This window comes from Phyllostomus hastatus, unplaced genomic scaffold (assembly GCF_019186645.2).
Source record: "Phyllostomus hastatus isolate PE091 unplaced genomic scaffold, TTU_PhHast_1.1 phas_contig_152, whole genome shotgun sequence".
NCBI classification, from domain to species: domain Eukaryota; kingdom Metazoa; phylum Chordata; class Mammalia; order Chiroptera; family Phyllostomidae; genus Phyllostomus; species Phyllostomus hastatus.
Window position 1 is genome coordinate 10,647,745 of NW_025333622.1, and position 18,572 is coordinate 10,666,316.

The 18,572-nt window shown below is 48.7% G+C and overlaps 1 protein-coding gene across 1 annotated transcript in view; it reads left to right on the plus strand.

Annotated features, from left to right (window-relative positions):
• Window positions 1-229: 229 nt before the first annotated feature.
• PLXNC1 (plexin C1) overlaps window positions 230-18,572 on the plus strand; it is a 154,366-nt gene continuing 136,023 nt past the window's right edge. The window contains exon 1 of the mRNA XM_045830553.1: window positions 230-1,589. Coding sequence (XP_045686509.1) covers window positions 522-1,589 — 1,068 coding nt within the window. The 5' untranslated portion in view covers window positions 230-521. The remainder of the gene's footprint in view (window positions 1,590-18,572) is intronic.

An 18,572-nucleotide genomic window follows, 5' to 3' on the forward strand; every position in this document is an offset into this window, starting at 1 on the left:
CCTCCCTCCTCCCTATCTCACCGAATCAAGAGGGGAGGGGAGATGGGCGTGGAGGGAGGGCGGGCTGGCAGGAGGCGGAGGAGGAAGAAGATGAGGAAGGGGGCCAGTTGCATCCCACTTTCACAATGGGAAAGTGAAACGCACTAACGCACCCAACCTCTCCAGCCCTCCCGCCTGCTTCGCTCTCCCCCCTCCCACTCCGCGCCTCCCCGCGAGCGCCAGCGCTGCACAGAGGAACTCTCCGAGAAGGAGGGCGAGGAGGAAGCAGCGCCGGAGCGCGCAGGGCTTGCCACTGCCACCGCCACCGCCACCGCCGCCGCCGCCGCCGCTGCTCAGGCTGCCGGAGCGAGCCCGCCGCGCACCAGCCCTCCCTGCTCTCCTTCCCAGGCGAGCAGCGGGGATGGGGCGGCCGCGGGAGCCCGAGCGCGCGCTGGAGCCGCCGCCGCCCGCGTCTCCGTCGCCGCGCGCCTGAGCCGCCGTCGTCACCTCGCGCCCTGCCCGGGGGGCACCCCCCCATCCCCATGGAGGTCTCCCGAAGGAAGGCACCACCGCGCCCCCCGCGTCCTGCCGCGCCGTTGCCCCTGCTCGCCTATCTGCTGGCTCTAGCAGCGCCCGGTCAGGGCGCGGACGAGCGCGTGTGGCGGTCCGAGCAAGCCATCGGAGCCATTGCGGTGAGCCGGGAGGACGGAGTGTTCGTGGCGAGCGGCAGCTGCCTGGACCAGTTGGACTACAGCCTGGAGCACAGCCTCTCACGTCTGTACCGGGACCAAGCGGGCAACTGCACGGAGCCCATCTCCCTGGCGCCCCCGGCGCGGCCCCGGCCCGGGAGCAGCTTCAGCAAGCTGCTGCTGCCCTACCGCGAGGGGGCGACCGGCCTCGGGGGGCTGCTGCTCACCGGCTGGACCTTCGACCGAGGCGCCTGCGAGGTGCGGCCGCTGGGCAACCTGAGCCTCAGCTTCCTGAGCAACGCCACGGAGGTGGTGTCCTGTCATCCGCAGGGCTCGACGGCCGGCGTGGTGTACCGCGCGGGCGAGGGGAAACGTTGGTACCTAGCTGTGGCCGCCACCTACGTGCTGCCAGAGACCGAGACGGCGAGCCGCTGCAACCCGGCAGCGTCGGACCACGATACTGCCATTGCGATCAAGCACACAGAGGGGCGCCGCAGCCTGGCCACCGAGGAGCTGGGCCGCCTCAGGCTAAGCGAAGGGGGCGCGCGTAGCCTGCACTTCGTGGACGCCTTTCTCTGGAACGCCAGCGTCTACTTCCCCTACTATCCCTACAACTACACGAGCGGCGATGCCACGGGCTGGCCCAGCATGGCCCGCATCGCGCAGAGCGCCGAGGTGCAGTTCCAGGGCCAGGCGGCCCTCGACTGCGGCCACGGGCACCCCCACGGCCGCCGCCTGCTCCTCTCCTCCAGCCTGGTGGAGGCCCTGGACCTCTGGGCGGGCGTGTTCAGCGCGGCCACCGGGGAGGGTCAGCAGAAGCGCTCTCCCGCCACCACGGCACTCTGCCTCTTCAGGATGAGTGAGATCCAGGAGCGCGCCAAGAGCTGCAAGTGGGACTTCGAGCCCAACCAGCAAAACTGCGTAAGTCCTGCCCCAGACGCTGCCTGGAGCGCTCCCACTGGGGAGCCGCCGCCGAGGCAGAGCTGAAGGAAGACCGGGTTGGCATTACCAGGTCCGGGATTCACAGCCCGGTTGCTGCACGATGGTCGTTTTAACACCGTCTACGAGGCCTCGGAGAGTCTAAAGCAGGGCCAGGGGTTCCCAAAGGCAGTGTAAACAGGGAGGTGGAGAGGGTAGGAGTTAGGGTCAAAACTCTAGTGACTGCATCCCAGTGTGCCATCATTCTCTGCCCAAATGTAGACGCTTGTTTGGGGCTGAGCCTCCCCTTGCAACCTCACCCCTCCCTTCCCTAATCGCTAACCCAAGTGTGGTTTTGGCCGACCTGTGGCTTTGACCCCTTTCCTCAACATGGTTACCAAACGTAGAGCCCTCAGCAGAGAAGCCACTGAACCTAAAGGACTTGCTGCCACACCCCAGGCTTTGTGTCCCCCACCACGGTAACGTATCTGATACGGTCTGAAGAGTTGGTAACCTGGTGAACACGGGGCAGAGCTGGCCTGGAAAAGAGGCTCCCGTTTCGCAGAACAGAACCCTGGGCGTGACACAGTGCAAGGGGGCGGGGCTGTGATTCTGCTGAGGGTGAACTGTGGTCTCCAGGTGGAGGGAGAGGCTGGGAAGGCAGAGGCGCCTTTGTGGGTAGAAGCCTCACCCTGGAAGGGGAGAGCAAGAGAAAGTGTGGGGTGCTAAAGGCAGTTTCTGGGCTCCAGGTTACCTGACTAAATCGTGGGGTTCAGAGGCACCACCCTTCTGTTATACCCAATCCAGCAAACAGCACAGCCTTCCCTTGGGTTCCCAGGGCAGCCACAGTGAGACTCTTGAAACTGGCATTTCTTTGACTGGAAAATAAAGCAGCGGTTCAAGAGGGTGCAGTTGATGGGGATTATGGAGCCATTGTGCACTTCTCAGAGCCTGTTTTCCTTCCAAGGCTGCTGGCACATCAACTCCACATATGGCTCCTGAGAGGGGAGCCTGCTGAGTGCCTCCTTTATAACTGGACAGAAATCAAAGAGCAGAAATTAATGGCTACAGGTGTTGCCATTGTTTTGGTATAGAATGTGTCAGAGAGGCAGGGGAGAAGTCTCCACTTGGAAAATGTGTTGGTGCAATTGTCCTGTAAGCATACAGGGGAGCGTTGGCTCCAAGGTATATTAGTATGCATATAAAAGACACTCCCATCCCCACCCCTTTCTCTGCAAAGCCCATCTTGCCAAATATTAGCCCCATTATTCAGGAAGAAAGAAACCTGAGGACCTTTGCAACGCTCCTTAGAATGGTCATTTACTTCTTCCTCCTTGCCTATCAGTTGTGTGCTGAGACACACATACAATGCTTTCATTTAATTAGTGGTATAATTTTCTAAAAGCATGAATGACACATAATGTACCATTAAGGACTTATCTTGCTATACACATATAACTTAATATTTAATATCGGTCTTTATTAGATCTTTATAATCTTATATTTCAAGTTGGGCAAAAATTGCCTTCTACTCCTCTGTTGAAAGACTTGAAACTACCCCCAAATATTACTTTCTGTTGAGCTTTAGGCATACTTGGTCTCCGGGGTTAACACAAGACAGCTCGGAGGCCCCCAGCAGGCGAGAACGGGAAGTCCAAGCTTTGCCATCTGACAGCTGTGTAGATGTGTGGAGCCAAAACATTTCTCTTGACTGCCTCTCTCCACCCATTGGGTCCTGGAGGACTTAGTTCCCTTCCAAACCCAGCAGGCATCTTGAATGCACTCAGAATCCAGGTTTTGGCAGGATCAGGTGTTCAGACTTGTGCTGGGATGAGGAGGGGGAGGGGTAGTTCATCATCTTTGGGGGAGCTGCCCCTTGGAAATCAGGCAAGGGATGAACACATGCTGCCAAAAATCAGGAATTGGAAAAGATGATTAAAAGAGGTCCCTCCGCAGCATCTTTTGCTGCTGTTATTTGTTGAGAACTCCCACTGTGCTCAGAGCTCTGTGTTCTGAAAGACAAGGTCTCTACCCCCTGAGCCTGTCATCCAAGTTAAATAATATACTCTGGTTCAAACAATAGTGTGTCATGGCTGTACAGGTGGGAGCGTGGAGTTTTGCTTTTCTTTAATTCCCTCATTTAAGTAAATTTCTTGCTGCTACTATGCACTAAAGAGCCTTAATAGAATTGAATTTCAAGAGGGGTTTGAGTTAAAAAAAAAGGTGGTAGTTTTGATGAAAAAGCTGACAATTTTCTAACCTAGTAAATAAGCAGATAAGATACTTCATTCAACAAACATTTGTTTGATGCCTGCTAGTGTGAGCAATGCTCTGTGCTGGATGCCACTGATTTTGCCAATGAAAGGACAATGGCAAGTTGCAACCCCATTTAATGGGGTCATGGGATCCGTGTGCCTCCGCTTGTCACTCAGAACAGTGTTGCCATTTGAATGGCATTTGTTCTGCGTTTTCAGGTTTGAATGTTTTGGAAGAGGCGTGCTGAATTATAGGTGCCTAAAACAGGAGGCGGACTTGAAACATTCTGGAGGGAGCCTCAATAGGTTCCAACAGTGATTCCTTCAGAACAGTCATTTGAACAGTCAGCCACAGGCAGCGAGGCACAAGCTGGATTTGCGTGCCTGCTTCCTCTCCTCCTACTACATGGCTCGCTCTGATTTCCCATCCTCAATCAACCATGGTTAGCAAGGTGGCAGGAGTGACTGGTTTGTGTTTTCTCGTTTCTTGGTTCTCTTCTAACCACACGTGGCTGGTTGTCTTCCTCTTTGGCTTCTCCTGCTAGGATTCATTTGAGGAATGCTTGTGCAACAGCTGTGCACTACTCACCCGTCTCCACACTGGGCCATTACTGTTTCTGCCTTGCCACCAACTCTGAATCCCTTTCACAACTCTGGCAGGTTAGCTCGAGTCAGTGAACACACCCAGGCCACTGATTTCTGTAGACCTTAATGAATAATAACCATCCTATAATAATAATATCTAATAACCCTAAGAAATATGTTCACAGCACTTCGCCATATATTATTTTTTTGAGCTCCTCTTCAAGTGTAAGGCTGAGTCTGTGAGGGGCAGTCCCATTTACCTGATGAGGAAGCTCAGAAGAAGAGAACAGCAGGTGAAGGCCCTCCAGCTTAAACCCAGGTCTCTCAGTCGCTACTTGTGTATTTTCTTCCCACCACTCTGGTGCTTCTCAAACCTTCCTGTGAAAGTCCCTCAATGAAAAAGCAACAGCCCACCTCCCCTAAAATATGGAGTTGACATTGGAGAGTGCTCCTGGAAGTGTGTTTTAAAAGTTCATGTGATTTTTTTCATTCTATTTGATAACATACCTGTTTGTTTAGGTTAATATTTAAAAACTGAGTGATTTAAATTATGTACGAGTTAATTAATTTAACTTCTCCCCTCTCTGAACTCCAGCTACTCCTGGTACACCAGTGCATTTGTAGAAAGTGTTTGTACCTGAGTTTTGAAGTCTGAGTGTTCCAGATTTGTTTGGCTGCCATAGTTGGGTCCTAAGGTTGCTTGTGGTTTAAACATGGTGGCTACCCCCTCTGTAGATACTGAGAGTGATATGTTTTCTTACCCTGTTGGCGAACAGGACTGGATCTTCTAGTTCATTCTACCCCTTGTGGGAAGGCATAACCCCTTCTTCCACACTCACATAGTTCCACATGAGCTGACGTAATTTAACTGTCATGCAGACAACCACAGGATGCTCACATGGTCTCCGTCAGACAGGAACCCAAGACACTTGGGGCCACTGTGTACTGAAGTGATGCCCCAGGGTCACTTGGCAGCACAGCCTTCTTGACCTCAAAATCCACAGTCTTCCTGTCATGTTTATTCCTCCTTTAGTTTCTGTTATGATCCTGTCTAGCCACTTTGCAATCTATAGACTAGATGGTGACTTTTACCCTCGTGTGTATATATCTATCCGATACGCAAAGGTGGATTTAAAAAACCCTAAATCCACTAGAGGGGAAAAAAGCAATCATAACTACCCTCCACTGGGTACCTGTCATAGCCAGGCTTTGTGTTAAGCACTTTGCATGCCTACTTTTTGCGTGATTCTCACAGACATCCAGTGAGGCAAGGACTGTAGTTACGATTTTGTAGATGAGAAAGTGAGGACTGGAGAGATTTAATAGGTTCCACAGCTGGTGAATGGCAGAGGTTTTTGAATCTGGGTGGGCTGGCTGGAGGACCTGAACTCTTCATCACTGTCATGGACAGCCCAGTACCACTGATATTGAGTTCTGGTGTCAGTTCTCTCTGAAATGAGTAAGATTAGCTGTTTGCAGACATAAGACAGAACAGAGAATCCTTGACTGGGAACTGAGTTTCTGCTTCTGTGGTTTGACCACCTGAAGTTCACACTCTGGGAGTGTTGCAGTTCCTAAGCTGCCAACTTGTAGGGAGCGTTGGCATCCTTTCTATTCAGGTTTATATTGGGTTGGCCAAAAAGTCCGTTACGTTTTTCCCATAAAATAAAAGACACATTTTTTAATTTTCACCAATAACTTTATTGATTTGGATGTTTTGAGTATGTAGGCTATCTCCCGCTATTGGCTTCAAGAGGGTAGAGGCCAGGGGTGCTGCTAAACATCTTCCAGTGCATGAGACAGCCCCACAGCAAAGAATTATTTGGCCAAAACTTTGGTCAATAGTACCAACAAACTTTGCAAACCACTTCTGACATGTTTGATCAGTCACAGCACCTTCTCATACACTGCACAAATCTTTTTTTTTTTGCGTTTCAGTTGAGTTTTTACCTTTCTTGAAATAATAAAGCATAATACACCAAAAATGTTGTGCATCTTCTTCCTTCTGCAATGTTAAAATGGCTACACAAAAATTCACCAATTTTGATGTTTTTTTAAAAATGTATGCTGATATGACAGCTGTCACAGTACAAGCTAACAAATTTTTTCAAATGAAGTTGAAGACAACTAAGCACTACTGGAGCCATTGTTCGGAAAAAACATGGTGGACTTTTTGGGCAACCCATAAATGACCTGAGAGAGACCTACAGAGCCTCCAGGGACTGCTCCCAGTCTTCGTTCCAGGACACAAGGTAGTTCATCAACTAAACCCAGAGATCTCGGCCTGAGTCTGGATCACAGGCACTCTTTTGTTTATAAGCAGCCACAGGTAAGATGTAGTCCCCAGTGTACCTAGCACGTAGTACCTGGTATGTAGTGGGAGCTTGAGAAATATCTGTTGAATTAATAAACTAAGGGTCTTGGAGGATCATGTTGGAAGTGACTTCTGTACTTAGTTGCAACACTTTCCCTCATCTGGCCCCTCATTCCCCTTCACCTTTGTGTTTTCTTAATGACCGATGTGTCAGGCCTTTTCTTCCCAGTTGCACGCTGCCTGGTGGCCTCCACTCTTCTGGCTCTTCCCAGAAATCCCCGTTCACTGGACTAGCCAGGCTCTGGTCTCCAATCTGGAGGTCAACTCTGACCGCAGAAAACCCAGCAGGACTGGAACTTCTATGGTAACATTTAATACTGCACATGACCCTGCCTTTCTGAGACAAGGGGAAAGGGCTTTACGCTGCAGGGCAGTGAAGCCCTCAGAGTAAGTGCAGTCTCCGGCCAGCGCATCAGCATCACCTGGGAACTTGCTAGAAATGCAAATTCCTGGGCCTCACATCAGACTTACGAAATCAGAAACTGAGTGTGCACTGTTAGTCTGAGCTTCAGCGAGACCTCCAGAAGCTTCTAGCGCACGGTCGGGTTTGGGAGCCACTGCTGGAGGGTGACACAGTTTTCCTTGTGTCCCAGCTGAGGAACCTGGGATAAAAACGTGTCCTTTTTTTCTATGGCAGTTTTGCGTAGGACAAAGTAACCAACTCATTTCGCTATATCAACTGATGGTTGTTGGTGTCAGTTCATCACCAAAAGGAATTACCAATTTGGGTAGGGAGCAGTGAGGAAGGAAACTTAACTCAGCAGCGCAAACAGCTCAGTTGTGATCCACCACAGCTGTAAAACAGCGCAGCTCTTAGGGCCTGGAGCGAGGCCCCTCTTCGACTAGACAACTCTGCTCCAATGAGACATCTTTAGTGGTTCAGCTCCGGTCATGGGAACACAGTCTTCAGTCTTCGGTGGCAAGGGAAAGTGCACTTCTGGTGCCACGGGCGAGCCGACTTACTGTATTTTGCCATGTACAATGCATACCCATGTTTTGTGCACATTATACACAGGATACCCATTATCACACCCATGGTATGTTTTCATTATACCCATGAATAATGCACATTCTTTTTTTCCTCTAAAAATTTTGGGCAAAAAGTACGCATTATATGTGGCAAAATACAGTACATAGAAGTTCCCACCTCCTGTACTGCTTGGTATGTCCTTATACAAATGAGGACTCCAAATCCTCCCAGTTTGATTGGTCCAAAAGACACTGTCCTGACTGGTCAGAATGGAGCCATTCCGATGGTGAAGAAGCTGATGGGGATATAGCTGTCCTGCTCTGACTGGATGGGGAGAGCCTCAGTCCTATTATTCGTAGACACAGGACTCCAGGGGCTCCATTGTAAGGGCTGGCTCAGGTGGCAGAAGCACAGTGCAGGTGGGCAGTTCAGTGCAGGCTTCTCTCTGAAGTGTAGTTTGTGTGAGAGGCCCCTGTGCAGAAATGGCTGTTAGACTTTGTTTCTAAAACTTGAGACCAGTTAAGCCATTGAGAGCCTTTCTTAGTATGTATCCTTTTTTTCAGGGTCCACAACTACTCTATAGTCCTTATTCTCTTCTAATTGCTCAAAGGGAATACCTAGAAAACCTGCTAAAGCCTTTCCATTTTTGAGCTTGTAGTCTGAGTCTCAAGAACCTCCAGGTCATAGTTTAATTAGCTCCTTCATTCTTGCCTGCAAGTCTCTTTGCATTTCATTCCAGGACTGGGGGACACTCTAGAGTCTTCTGTTCTGCTGCACACCAGAACCAGTTCCACACACTAAAATTCTCTCGGAGGGTCTACTCTTTGCAGCATCAATTCTAATGCCAATTTCTATGTTACTTAGGCACAGTTGGCTGCATGAACAAAGATCCACTTAAGCAAGCTCAGATAAAGGGGTGGGAGACTTAGTGGGCAGAAACCCATGGAATTACATGGGAATCTAGGAATACAACAGTACTGTGTAGTGGGTACAGACAGACTCTGGAGCCAGGTCAGCTAGGACCAGAGCTGCCACTTAACCAGTTGAGTCACTTTGGGTAAATTATTTAACCTCTCTGTGCTTTGGTTTTTTCACTATAAATAGGCATCCTATTTGTTTCATAGGCTTATTATCTGGATTAATGAGTTAATATGTCTAGAATGAACACTGCTTGACCCATAGTAAATGCTGTGTATGTATTTACTATCATCACCATTTTGATTATTAACAGTAATAGGATGGGGCTCCTTGAGATGGAATTGGGAGGAGGTTCTGGACTCAAGGCAGCCTGAAGGAGCTTAGCAGCAGCAAGTGATAGATGCTCACTCTAAGGTTCTACTGTCAACCCGATTGGCATGGCTGCTTCCCTCAGTCCTGCTACCAAATGGCCTGTGCTTCTTCAGACTTCCACACCTCAACCCTTCACCTGAACAAACGTGCCTCAGCCTACCTTGGTCCCCACTCTACTTCTCCTTAGCACTTGCCCTTCTGCTTTGGCCAACCACTGGCAACAACTTTCTATGTTAATTCAATTCACCAGGAGAGAGAATTGTGTCCAACTCACCTCTCGACACCAGCTTAGAGCCCTAGTTCAGAGCAGCAATTTGTTGTTCTTGGTGCAGATACTGACCTCTGGTCCAGTCAGAAGAAGGGGGGACAATCATGTGATACCGTGGGAGGCACAGAGGGAAGATTCTTTTAGGATGAGTGATGGAAGTCTACACGGTGACCACCATGTTGACCACAGAACACGAGTCCATCTCTCTCTCCCTGTGGGCTTCCTGATGACCCTCACCTTCCCCGAGCCTGTGGCGGCACACACCCGGTGCAGACTGAGGCCCACTGCGCGAGACTCAGTGTCTGCTGGGGAAGAGTTCATGGTCATCATGTGTCTCACCTGTCTGTGGGGTCAGGGGCCATGGGAGTGGCAAGGTTTTTTTAAATCAAAAATTGTGCTCATAGTATTTCTTATTTTAATTTTCTGTCTTGATGAAAATGCTAAGTTTTATACTGTCTCAAAACCAAATAGTTTTATACTAATAGTTTTATGTTATTAAAATTTTTATACTGTCAGAAATTGTGACTTATGTTTCACAGTTTCAATAGTTGATTTTTACATCAGTTTGTCTACTCAGTAGTTACACATAGTGTTCTCCGTGGAGAAGCTGTGACAGGAATTTGACCCCTACAGCCCTCACCCCACTGCGGGCCAGTGCTTTTGGGCCGAGGTCAGCAGCTTCGTCTGCACACCTCAGGTCCTCGATGTGCTAGGGTCTGCAGGCCTCGTCCAGTCTCTTTACAAAGACTCCGTCACTATAGGGAGGGAGCAACCATGGGCGATGTTCCCATAAACCTTTAGACACTGAAATCTGAATTTCATTTAATTTTCACGAGTGAAATATTCTTCCTTTGTTTTTTTTTTCAAAAGTTTAAAAATATAAAATTCTTCCCTTGTGGTTGGCCTTTCAGAAAAAAACAGGTGTGCCAGGTGTGGCCCACGAGTGGCACTCTGCCGCCCCTGCTGTTCTGCATGAGAGCGAAACAAGCCTTCACAATGCATAAGATGTAAGAAAAAAAATGCTGTGGAAGTCCCGAGAAGGAGCATCACACTCAGCCTGGGAGGATCTGGGAGGCTTCACAGGGGTGATGCTGAGCTGTGTCTTCAAGCCAAGGGGAGAAGGCAAGGAAGGGAGTTCTGGAGACAGGGAACAGCTTGCACACAGTGGATGTTGAATAAGCTTGTGAACTGCAGGTAGCTCGCCTGGCTGGGGAGTGTCCAGAAATGAGTGTGCAGGTCCAGATGGCGAAGGGCTTAATGAGACAGGCAAAGGTGGTTGGATTTTATCCTGATGGTCAGTCATTGTCAGACTTTCCAAACCTGGCCTTTAAAATAAATCTTAACCAGAAGCTCGATATGAGAAAAAGATCGGTAAGTCATCACTGACGTGCTGCTCTGGGTGAGGCCAGTGCCACCCAGCTGGGACGTGGGTGAAGCAGGGAGGTTCCCAGAACCTTACCACTTCGCCCCACCCCACCCAAGCCTGTCCCAGGGGCACCTCAAAGGAACTTCCAGGACTGTGCTGAGCAGGGCGTAACAACATCACTGTGGCTGATGAAGGACACTGGCAGGGCTGTAAGCAGACACGGTCTGATCGTGCTCTAGGAAGATTACTCAGAAGGCAGGACGCATGAGGCAAGATTGCCAGCAAAGCAACCGAGTAGAAGGGCAGCCATTGTTACAGACAAATAATTTCTTCAATTCCTATGATGTGCCAAGCATTGTGGGAAAATATTTCTCTCAGTGGTGAAGAGAGTAGACAATAAACATGTAGCAAATAAATAAAGAAGTTATTTTTATATGAAAGTGATAGCTAGCACTTAGAGGGCACTTACTGTGTACCAAGTGTAGTGCTTTTCCAATATTAACCCATCTAATCCTTACCACAACCTTCTGAAGTGGGTAATATCCTTGCTTCCATTTTACAGATGAGGATACTGAGGCACAGGCTGAGATCGGGGCTGTGAAGGAACTAAACAGGCATTGGGGACAGTTTCCTTTATGGAGGTTGAGTTGACACTAGGAAGAGACCAGGACACCATGGGAATGGATAGTTATGGACATCTCCGGAGCTGGGAAGTGAACACTCCCAGCAGACAGGAGAGCAAGTTCGAGGGTTAAAAGGAGGGAACGACTTGGCCAGTGTGAAGAACAAAAGGTTAGTGTGGTTGAGTGCAGAGAGATAGGAAGGGGAGAGTGTTAGAGGAGGAGGTTGCCAAGGAAGCAGCAGCCCCATCCTATATGCCTTGCAGGCTGCTGAAAGGAGATTATATTTTTTTCTTAAAGTGTCTAAGAGTCTTTGAAGAGAAGTGAAATGATTGGATTGGAATTCCCAAATAATGGCTGCTCTGTGGGGAATGGATGAGAGACTGGCCCCAGGGGAAGCAGGGAAGCCTGCAGGAGGCTCTTGGAGAAGTCCTGGTGAGAAGCACCGTGGCCGTGCTGGGAGTGGTGGAGACAAATGTGGGAGAAACGGACAGGCTCCGTGGATCGCAGTGGTCCGGGGGTGCAGAAGAGCTGAGCTGGGGTGGCAGCGGTGAGGGTGGAGAGAGGGGATAGCTTTTCAAGATGTAGAATTGAGAGGTATTGGTGACCAACTACTAGAAGACAAGTTTAATTTTTGTTGCTTTTTAGATGCCTTTGAGACAACCAGAAAGAGTCACTAGGCAGGCAGTCGGCAATGAGTCCAGAATTGGGGATCTACCCTGGAACTCGGCGGAGTGTCTACCACACGTGGAGGAGTGCCAGGCTGTGTGCGGGGTTCAGCTCCACGCTGTTTGGGGTGGGTGTGCCTGAGGGGCATGGCTGGGTCCCTGTCACCTTGGATTCCCAGGCATCCATAAGGCTGTGTAGCACATAGTGGGACCTCCATAAACGTTTGTCAAACTGGAAAGAAACTGTCCTTCAGCTTCTTTCTAGGTGGAGAAGAGGGTGGTTATAGCTCAGTGAGACAAGAGCTTCCATGACACCAGAGCTGTGTTTATGGCCAGAACAAGGCCAGGTAGCCTAGAGGGAAGGGGGTCTCCCTGTCGTCCCTCACCGTGGAGGTTGGGTGCCAGGTCATTGCCCCGTGCCCTCAGCCTGGTCTTGGAAGAGTCTGCTGAGAAGCAAATTCTCTAACGTACCAGCTGTCCCTAACTTACTGCTCACTGGCGTTTTCCTGAGGCCTATGTCTCTATGAAGGACTGTACTTTACAATTGGGTTTCACGTGCTGACCCTGGCTTCTCTGAGGCAGCAGGATGGGGTAGGTCACCTGGGGAGCCGGTAGTTTTAGTACCAGCTTCCTGTGTGTAGCAGGTCTCCACACCCCCTGAAAGAGGGGCTCCTCCCCGCACAGAACCCTGGTGCTGTGGGCCCCTGGGGAAGGCTGTAGAACCCTTCTCAGGATAATGGCTTTAAGTGCATAAAATAAAAACAGAGAATCGCAAAATGAACCAATTATATTGATACACAGATATGTCAAAATATTTTTTTCCATTTGAGATCTAGTGTATATCAATACATTATATAGCAAGATCTGGGAGCAGTAACTACCATAATTTCAAAATAGAGACAGCATAAACAGTATTTTGAGATATCTGAAACAACTATAAAATGATATGAGAATATTTCTTCTGATGGCAGAGTCACAGATTCCGTCAATACTACTGTGGCCTGTATTCGTAATGAAAGGAAATGCTAAAATATTTTATCCTTATCCAACTTCACGGGTTCTCTGGGTTCTGTCCTGAGCTGTGGATGTCAGTGGAAGCGCCCCCTCCGCCCCAGAAAGTCACTTCAGGAACCGACAGCATGAAGTGTAAAGTGTTGCATGTTGTTTCAAAGCTTATTCGATTGGCTTATTTTGACAATGCGAGGTTTATTCTCATATGTATTTTACAGATCAAGACTTGGCCAAGACCAAGGGCTCCTTAAATGATGGGTGGATGGGCGGATAGAGAAACTTCAGAAAGGTTAAGTGACTGCCCTGGCTTACAGATCATAAGTGATAGAGCTTGAACTTGAACCCATGTCACTTTTTACTCAAAGTCTCTTGTTCTTTTTATTCTTTCATGCTACTGTTATGCTATTTCTATTTAAAGAGTTAACTCAATGTGAGGCGTGTTCATAATTTATGCTACTCTCTGATCGTGGGAGAGAACAGTCCTGTTATTCCTTGGCCAGAGAACTCCTAAAGTGTTTTGTTTACTTATCAGAACCACATGTTAAGTGCACTGAATCTGTAGACCCTCAAAGGCTGAGATGGCAAAAGCCCCAGAAACTGTCTCTTACAAGCTGTCAGTGAACTGTGGTTGTGAAATTCAGGGAAGACCAAGATACCTGGAGACAGGAGGGGCGTAGTTTAGTATTGCTCCGCAAGGTAGAATTATGCCCCAGAATTTACAAGGGACAAATTTTGACTCAATCGAAGGACTCTGTAGTGTTCAGACCTACTCAGCAATGTGCCAGCACTGCCTGATGCGATATTGACTGAAACTGTTCAAACACTGATTTGTGCATTAATTCATTCAATAAATGTTTATTGACAACCTACTACATGCAAGATGCTGAGGTGTGTGCTGCATTTAAAGTGTAGATTAAGATAACTTATTGTAGAGCTTAGAGTCTATTGAGAAACAGACAATAAATAATCTAAAAACAATAATAATAATAAGTATGGTAAAGGAAACAAATGAAGTAGTATGATTCATAATGACAACTTGGGTAAGGATGGGAAGATCATGTAGTGTGTTCATGAGGAAGTGACATTGAACTTGAAACCTGAAAGATTAAAAAGACCTACAATGCGATAAAGAGGGGAAGAGGAGATCTGAAAGAAGTAGCATGTGCAAAGGCTCTGAGGCAGAAAGATGGTAACATGTTGAAGAGCCTGCAAGAAAGCCACCGTGGGACTTTGAGTGGCGAGGAGGAGAGCAACCAGGAATAAGTCTGAAGAAGCAGAGAGAGAGCAGCTCATGTCAGACTGGGGGTGGGTGGCGTTTGGATTTAATTCTAAATGCCAATGGAAGCCCTTTAAGAATTTTAGGCAAGGTAGTAACATGATGGGTTTCATCTGTTAAAGGATTATTCTGGTTACTGGATAGAGAATAGATTTTAGGTTGAAAGAGAGTCCAGGAGGCCCTCGGAGTAGATCAGTGGTGAGGTGACAGGGCTGGGACTGGGTGGAGACCATGGAGATAGAACACTTGAGATCCTTGGGAAATTCTGCTGAGATTTCTCCTGCATTGGGCGTGGGAGTGAGGGGCAGAGAGGAGCTGGTGGTGACTGATGGTGCGGCTGTCATGTTAGGAAGAGCAGAGAGGAGCAGCGTGGAGGAAAGAAGTGTCCAGGTGACCATTTCCAGCCACTCCGAAACCTTGTGAGAGACACCATTCATTCTCAAAGGAAACGATGCCCTTTATTCAGAGGGTATTTAGACTTGTGGGAGACAGTACTTCTTCAGCAGTCAGCATGAGGGGGGGCACTCCTGGCATTTTGTGGACAGGGTCAGGGATGCTGCAAGTCCTGCATCCCATAAGACAGCCGCTGTAGCAGAGACATGTCCCATCTGGAATGCCAGTAGCTTCTTCCCAGAAAAACATTGGTGGACTGAATCTTTCAATTCTAAGCATCTAGGAAAAGACATTTCACACTATCAAATCTTTAAAAAAACATTTGAGTCAGGTATCAGCCATTCAAATCTTTAAAAAAATATTTGAGTCAGGTATCTTTTCATAGGTACTTGACTGAAATTAGGTATAGGCAGGGGATGGAGATTTAGATGGGAGATGGTGCATCAAGCAAGAAAAAGGAAGGATACATCTCAGGGGTGGGGTGGGTGGTAGGCAGGGCTCAGTGGCTGGAGGACACTGGGGATCCTGGGGCCGTTGAAAGGAGGAGAGAAGGTGGAAGAGCAAGTGAGAGGGTGTGAAATACAAGCTTTCCACTTTGCATGTTCCCTGTTCCCTGTGGCTGCACTACCTGCCACCAGGTGCTTGCCTGGTGTAGAGATGCCTCGTTGTGTCCCCAGACTTCCTTCTCCATTCCTTCTGCACACTTGAAACTTTTCCTTCTCATCATTTGAGTCCCCAAAGTAAATTCTTCCTTCCGATGGTCAGAGAGATGCCACAAACTGAGAACCCGATCAATGCTGTGCATGCTGGAGGAATAAGGAAAGTGATAGGACCTTAACGGCTAATGAAATCACACTCTAACGTGGGTGAATAATTGCTCTTTCTATCTCTCTAGCTTAATAAAGATTCTTTTCTAATTATTTTCACATGCGATTTCATGTGGGCCTCCCAACAATGCTAATAGACAGGGCATGCACATTATTGTGTCCATTTTACAGACTTCGTCACTGAGGTACAGCCTGTAAGGGATGGAGCAGGGGCCAGAACTGGGACATAGGGCTTCTAGTGTGGTTTCCTACTGTTACAGAACAAACAAGGGGGGCCTGGGACGATATACTATTACTGAAAGAAACCCCCAGGTCCATTATGTCCGCCGTCTATAGGAAAGATGTCTCTCAATGCCAGAGATTCATGAAAAGGAAAGGAAATGTTTATTTAATGCTATATAAACTTAACATAGTGACCTAATGTTTTCATCAAAATCCTAAAGTCTCTTAAAACACCCACAAACAGACACAGTCCTTCCTTCCCCCCTTGCCCAGGCCAGAGTACCGTATCTCAGGAAAGGAAATAGAAGTCCTTGGCTCAGGCAGCCCCCGGTTCTTCCCAGTAATCCATCTTGACTGGGAAACCTCCCTGGGTTCCTGGCACCCTCAGCTGTGTCGCTGGGATCTCTGCTAAAGCCAGGTGGTGGTTCCCCCTTCTAAAGCTGCGGGAGTCCCCACTCTGGCAAAGGCACGAGGTTCTCTCTTTACTGCTCCAGCCACGTGGTCCTCTCTCTCCCCCAGGGTCCTGGGAGTCCCCACTCAGCCAAAACCGAGTGCTTCTCTCCCCTCAGTGACTGCAAGGAGAGGGGTTGCCACTCTGCCAAAGCTGAGTGGCGGTTCTTTGTTAAAGCTGCATGGTGATTCTCTCTCGCAGGGCTACGGGAGTCCCACTCTGCTAAAGACCAAGTGGTTCTCTCCCTCAATGTCTGCTGTGTCTGGGTTTAAATCCCTGCACCAATCTTCCTCTGTAGCCCCATTTCTGACTCCTCCTACAATCGGCCTCACTTGCCAGAATTCATATCCTTCCAGCTTTACTGGGCTGCCATCATGAGCCTGGACAGGTGTGGCCCCAAGTCATGGAGCCAATCATCTCTAAGCTCCCACGCAGGCGCTGTAACTCGGGGGACCTGCCCCCTAGTTACGTCTTGGTGGGGAAGTTACTTCCATTCCCCTGGCTCAGAAGATGGCCACAGCTGTTTAGCATATTTAAGCAACCAGCCAAAGGCTATAGGTATGTTAAATGACCATGACATGGATTAGCTACAAAGCTGTTGCTGTACAAAACAGCCCTGCAATGTTCTTGCTCTGTGTGCCCCTTCCCCCAACTCACACCTGTGGGGGAAGGGGTGAAGACATCTTAAAATCTGGACACCTTGAGTTCTGGACCCCATTTCAAATGCCCATTTGGGGTCCCCTCTCTTGGCTGCGCCCTGTAACACTACCTGCAGGTGAGCATTTAGGTTGGTAATTTAGAAAGTGATGAAGACACTGAAAGTAAGTGTATGTATGTCAAATGGTAGCAGAATACAAAATTAGCTGCCCAAGAAGTATTTTATCAGTGTGTAAGAAATCCATAGGCACTCAATATTTGCCCTGGCCCCATAAGGAAAAAGCAAAATGAGAGTCCTTTTCGAGTCTTGGGTAAAAGACTTGACTCTTGCTGGGTATGTCAAGTGCTTGAGTCCCCACCCCACTCTTGGGCACATTTCCTCAAGCTCTTCCCACAGCAGCTGTAGCAGGGCTGTGGATACCCTGAGTGAGCACCCTGAGTCCGGCCAGCTGTCACCTGGTAGGGGCTGGGTCATGGTGTTCCTCAACTCTGAAGGGCACCATCCACACCCTAGAATACATGACTGGCACCTCCTGGAGTTGTGCAGTGCACACTGAGGGTGGCTATTGTCAAAAAAAGATGTCATGAAGGAGGTCAAGCTGTTTCCCTCATGATGTGCTCACAACTGTGTATACTCACACACACTCACACACGTGCAGATGCATGCACGCATCTGTGCACAGCGCCCACGCACACTTGGCACTCATCCCTTCTCAGTAGCCTCGGCTGCACTTTGGTATATCAGGCCCAAGGCTCTATCTTTTTCAGACCGAGCATCATTTGAGACAGGGTAGCTTTCTCTGCTCACTGAAAAAAGTTTCCCTCCCAGAGCAGGCTGAAGTGTAGGCGTGCTGCTCTGGTTAGACATGGCAGGCAGGAGAAGCAGAATGACAACTCTGAGGGAACCAAGAAAGCCCAAAGGGGAGACAAGGTGTAGAGTTAAGTCAAGATTGGATTTTGTCATGAAAGGCAGAACTAGCAAAAGCATCATTACAAGGCATTAACCTTGTTACACACAGATGAACAAGCAGAGGCTGGGACCCAGAAATAAATTACACGTAATAAACTAGACAGAATAGGCTGAGAGCAACATTAGCAGTTATGCTCTAAGGGGAGAAAAGGGCAAGATACAAAATAGGCCCCTCCAAAAAAGAATAAGAATAATCTCTGGACACAGGGGGCCAACTATACTATTTTTCCCCCTTTTTCCTGCTTGACTCACTAGGTATTAACTGCACTTTTGTGTGGAGGTTTCTCTGGGGCCTGTCTTTCTTTTGTTTTCATTTGCTGAAATGAGCATAAGAAAGCCATTCAGAGGCCTCCTTTTTCCATTCATGGGGACCTGTCCATTTCTGTGTGTTTCCAGCACAAAAGAATCCATTTCCATTCAGCCACAGCCGCCCTTAGGGTTTACGTGAGGTCCAAGCCCGCATTTTCCTATTTTCTTCCAGGCTCACTATTGTAATTGGCTACATGGTCCTGACTCTGGCTGGCATCCTCAAGGGTGAGAGGTACAGGCACCTGCCCAGCTCCTGGTCCCTCACAGCTGGGGAGGAGCTAGAGTGTGCTGCCAGGCTCAATAAGCCGTGACTCTCATTTCTTACACCATGACTTGCTTTTGGTTGCAGGTGACAGAAAACCTCATCAAGAGCAACTTCAACCATGACAGTGATTGTTAACTTAGTAAGAGGTTTAAAGGTTGGAAGTCTGTGCTCAGTCACATCCTCAAGTACCTAAGGCCTTTTATTGTTTC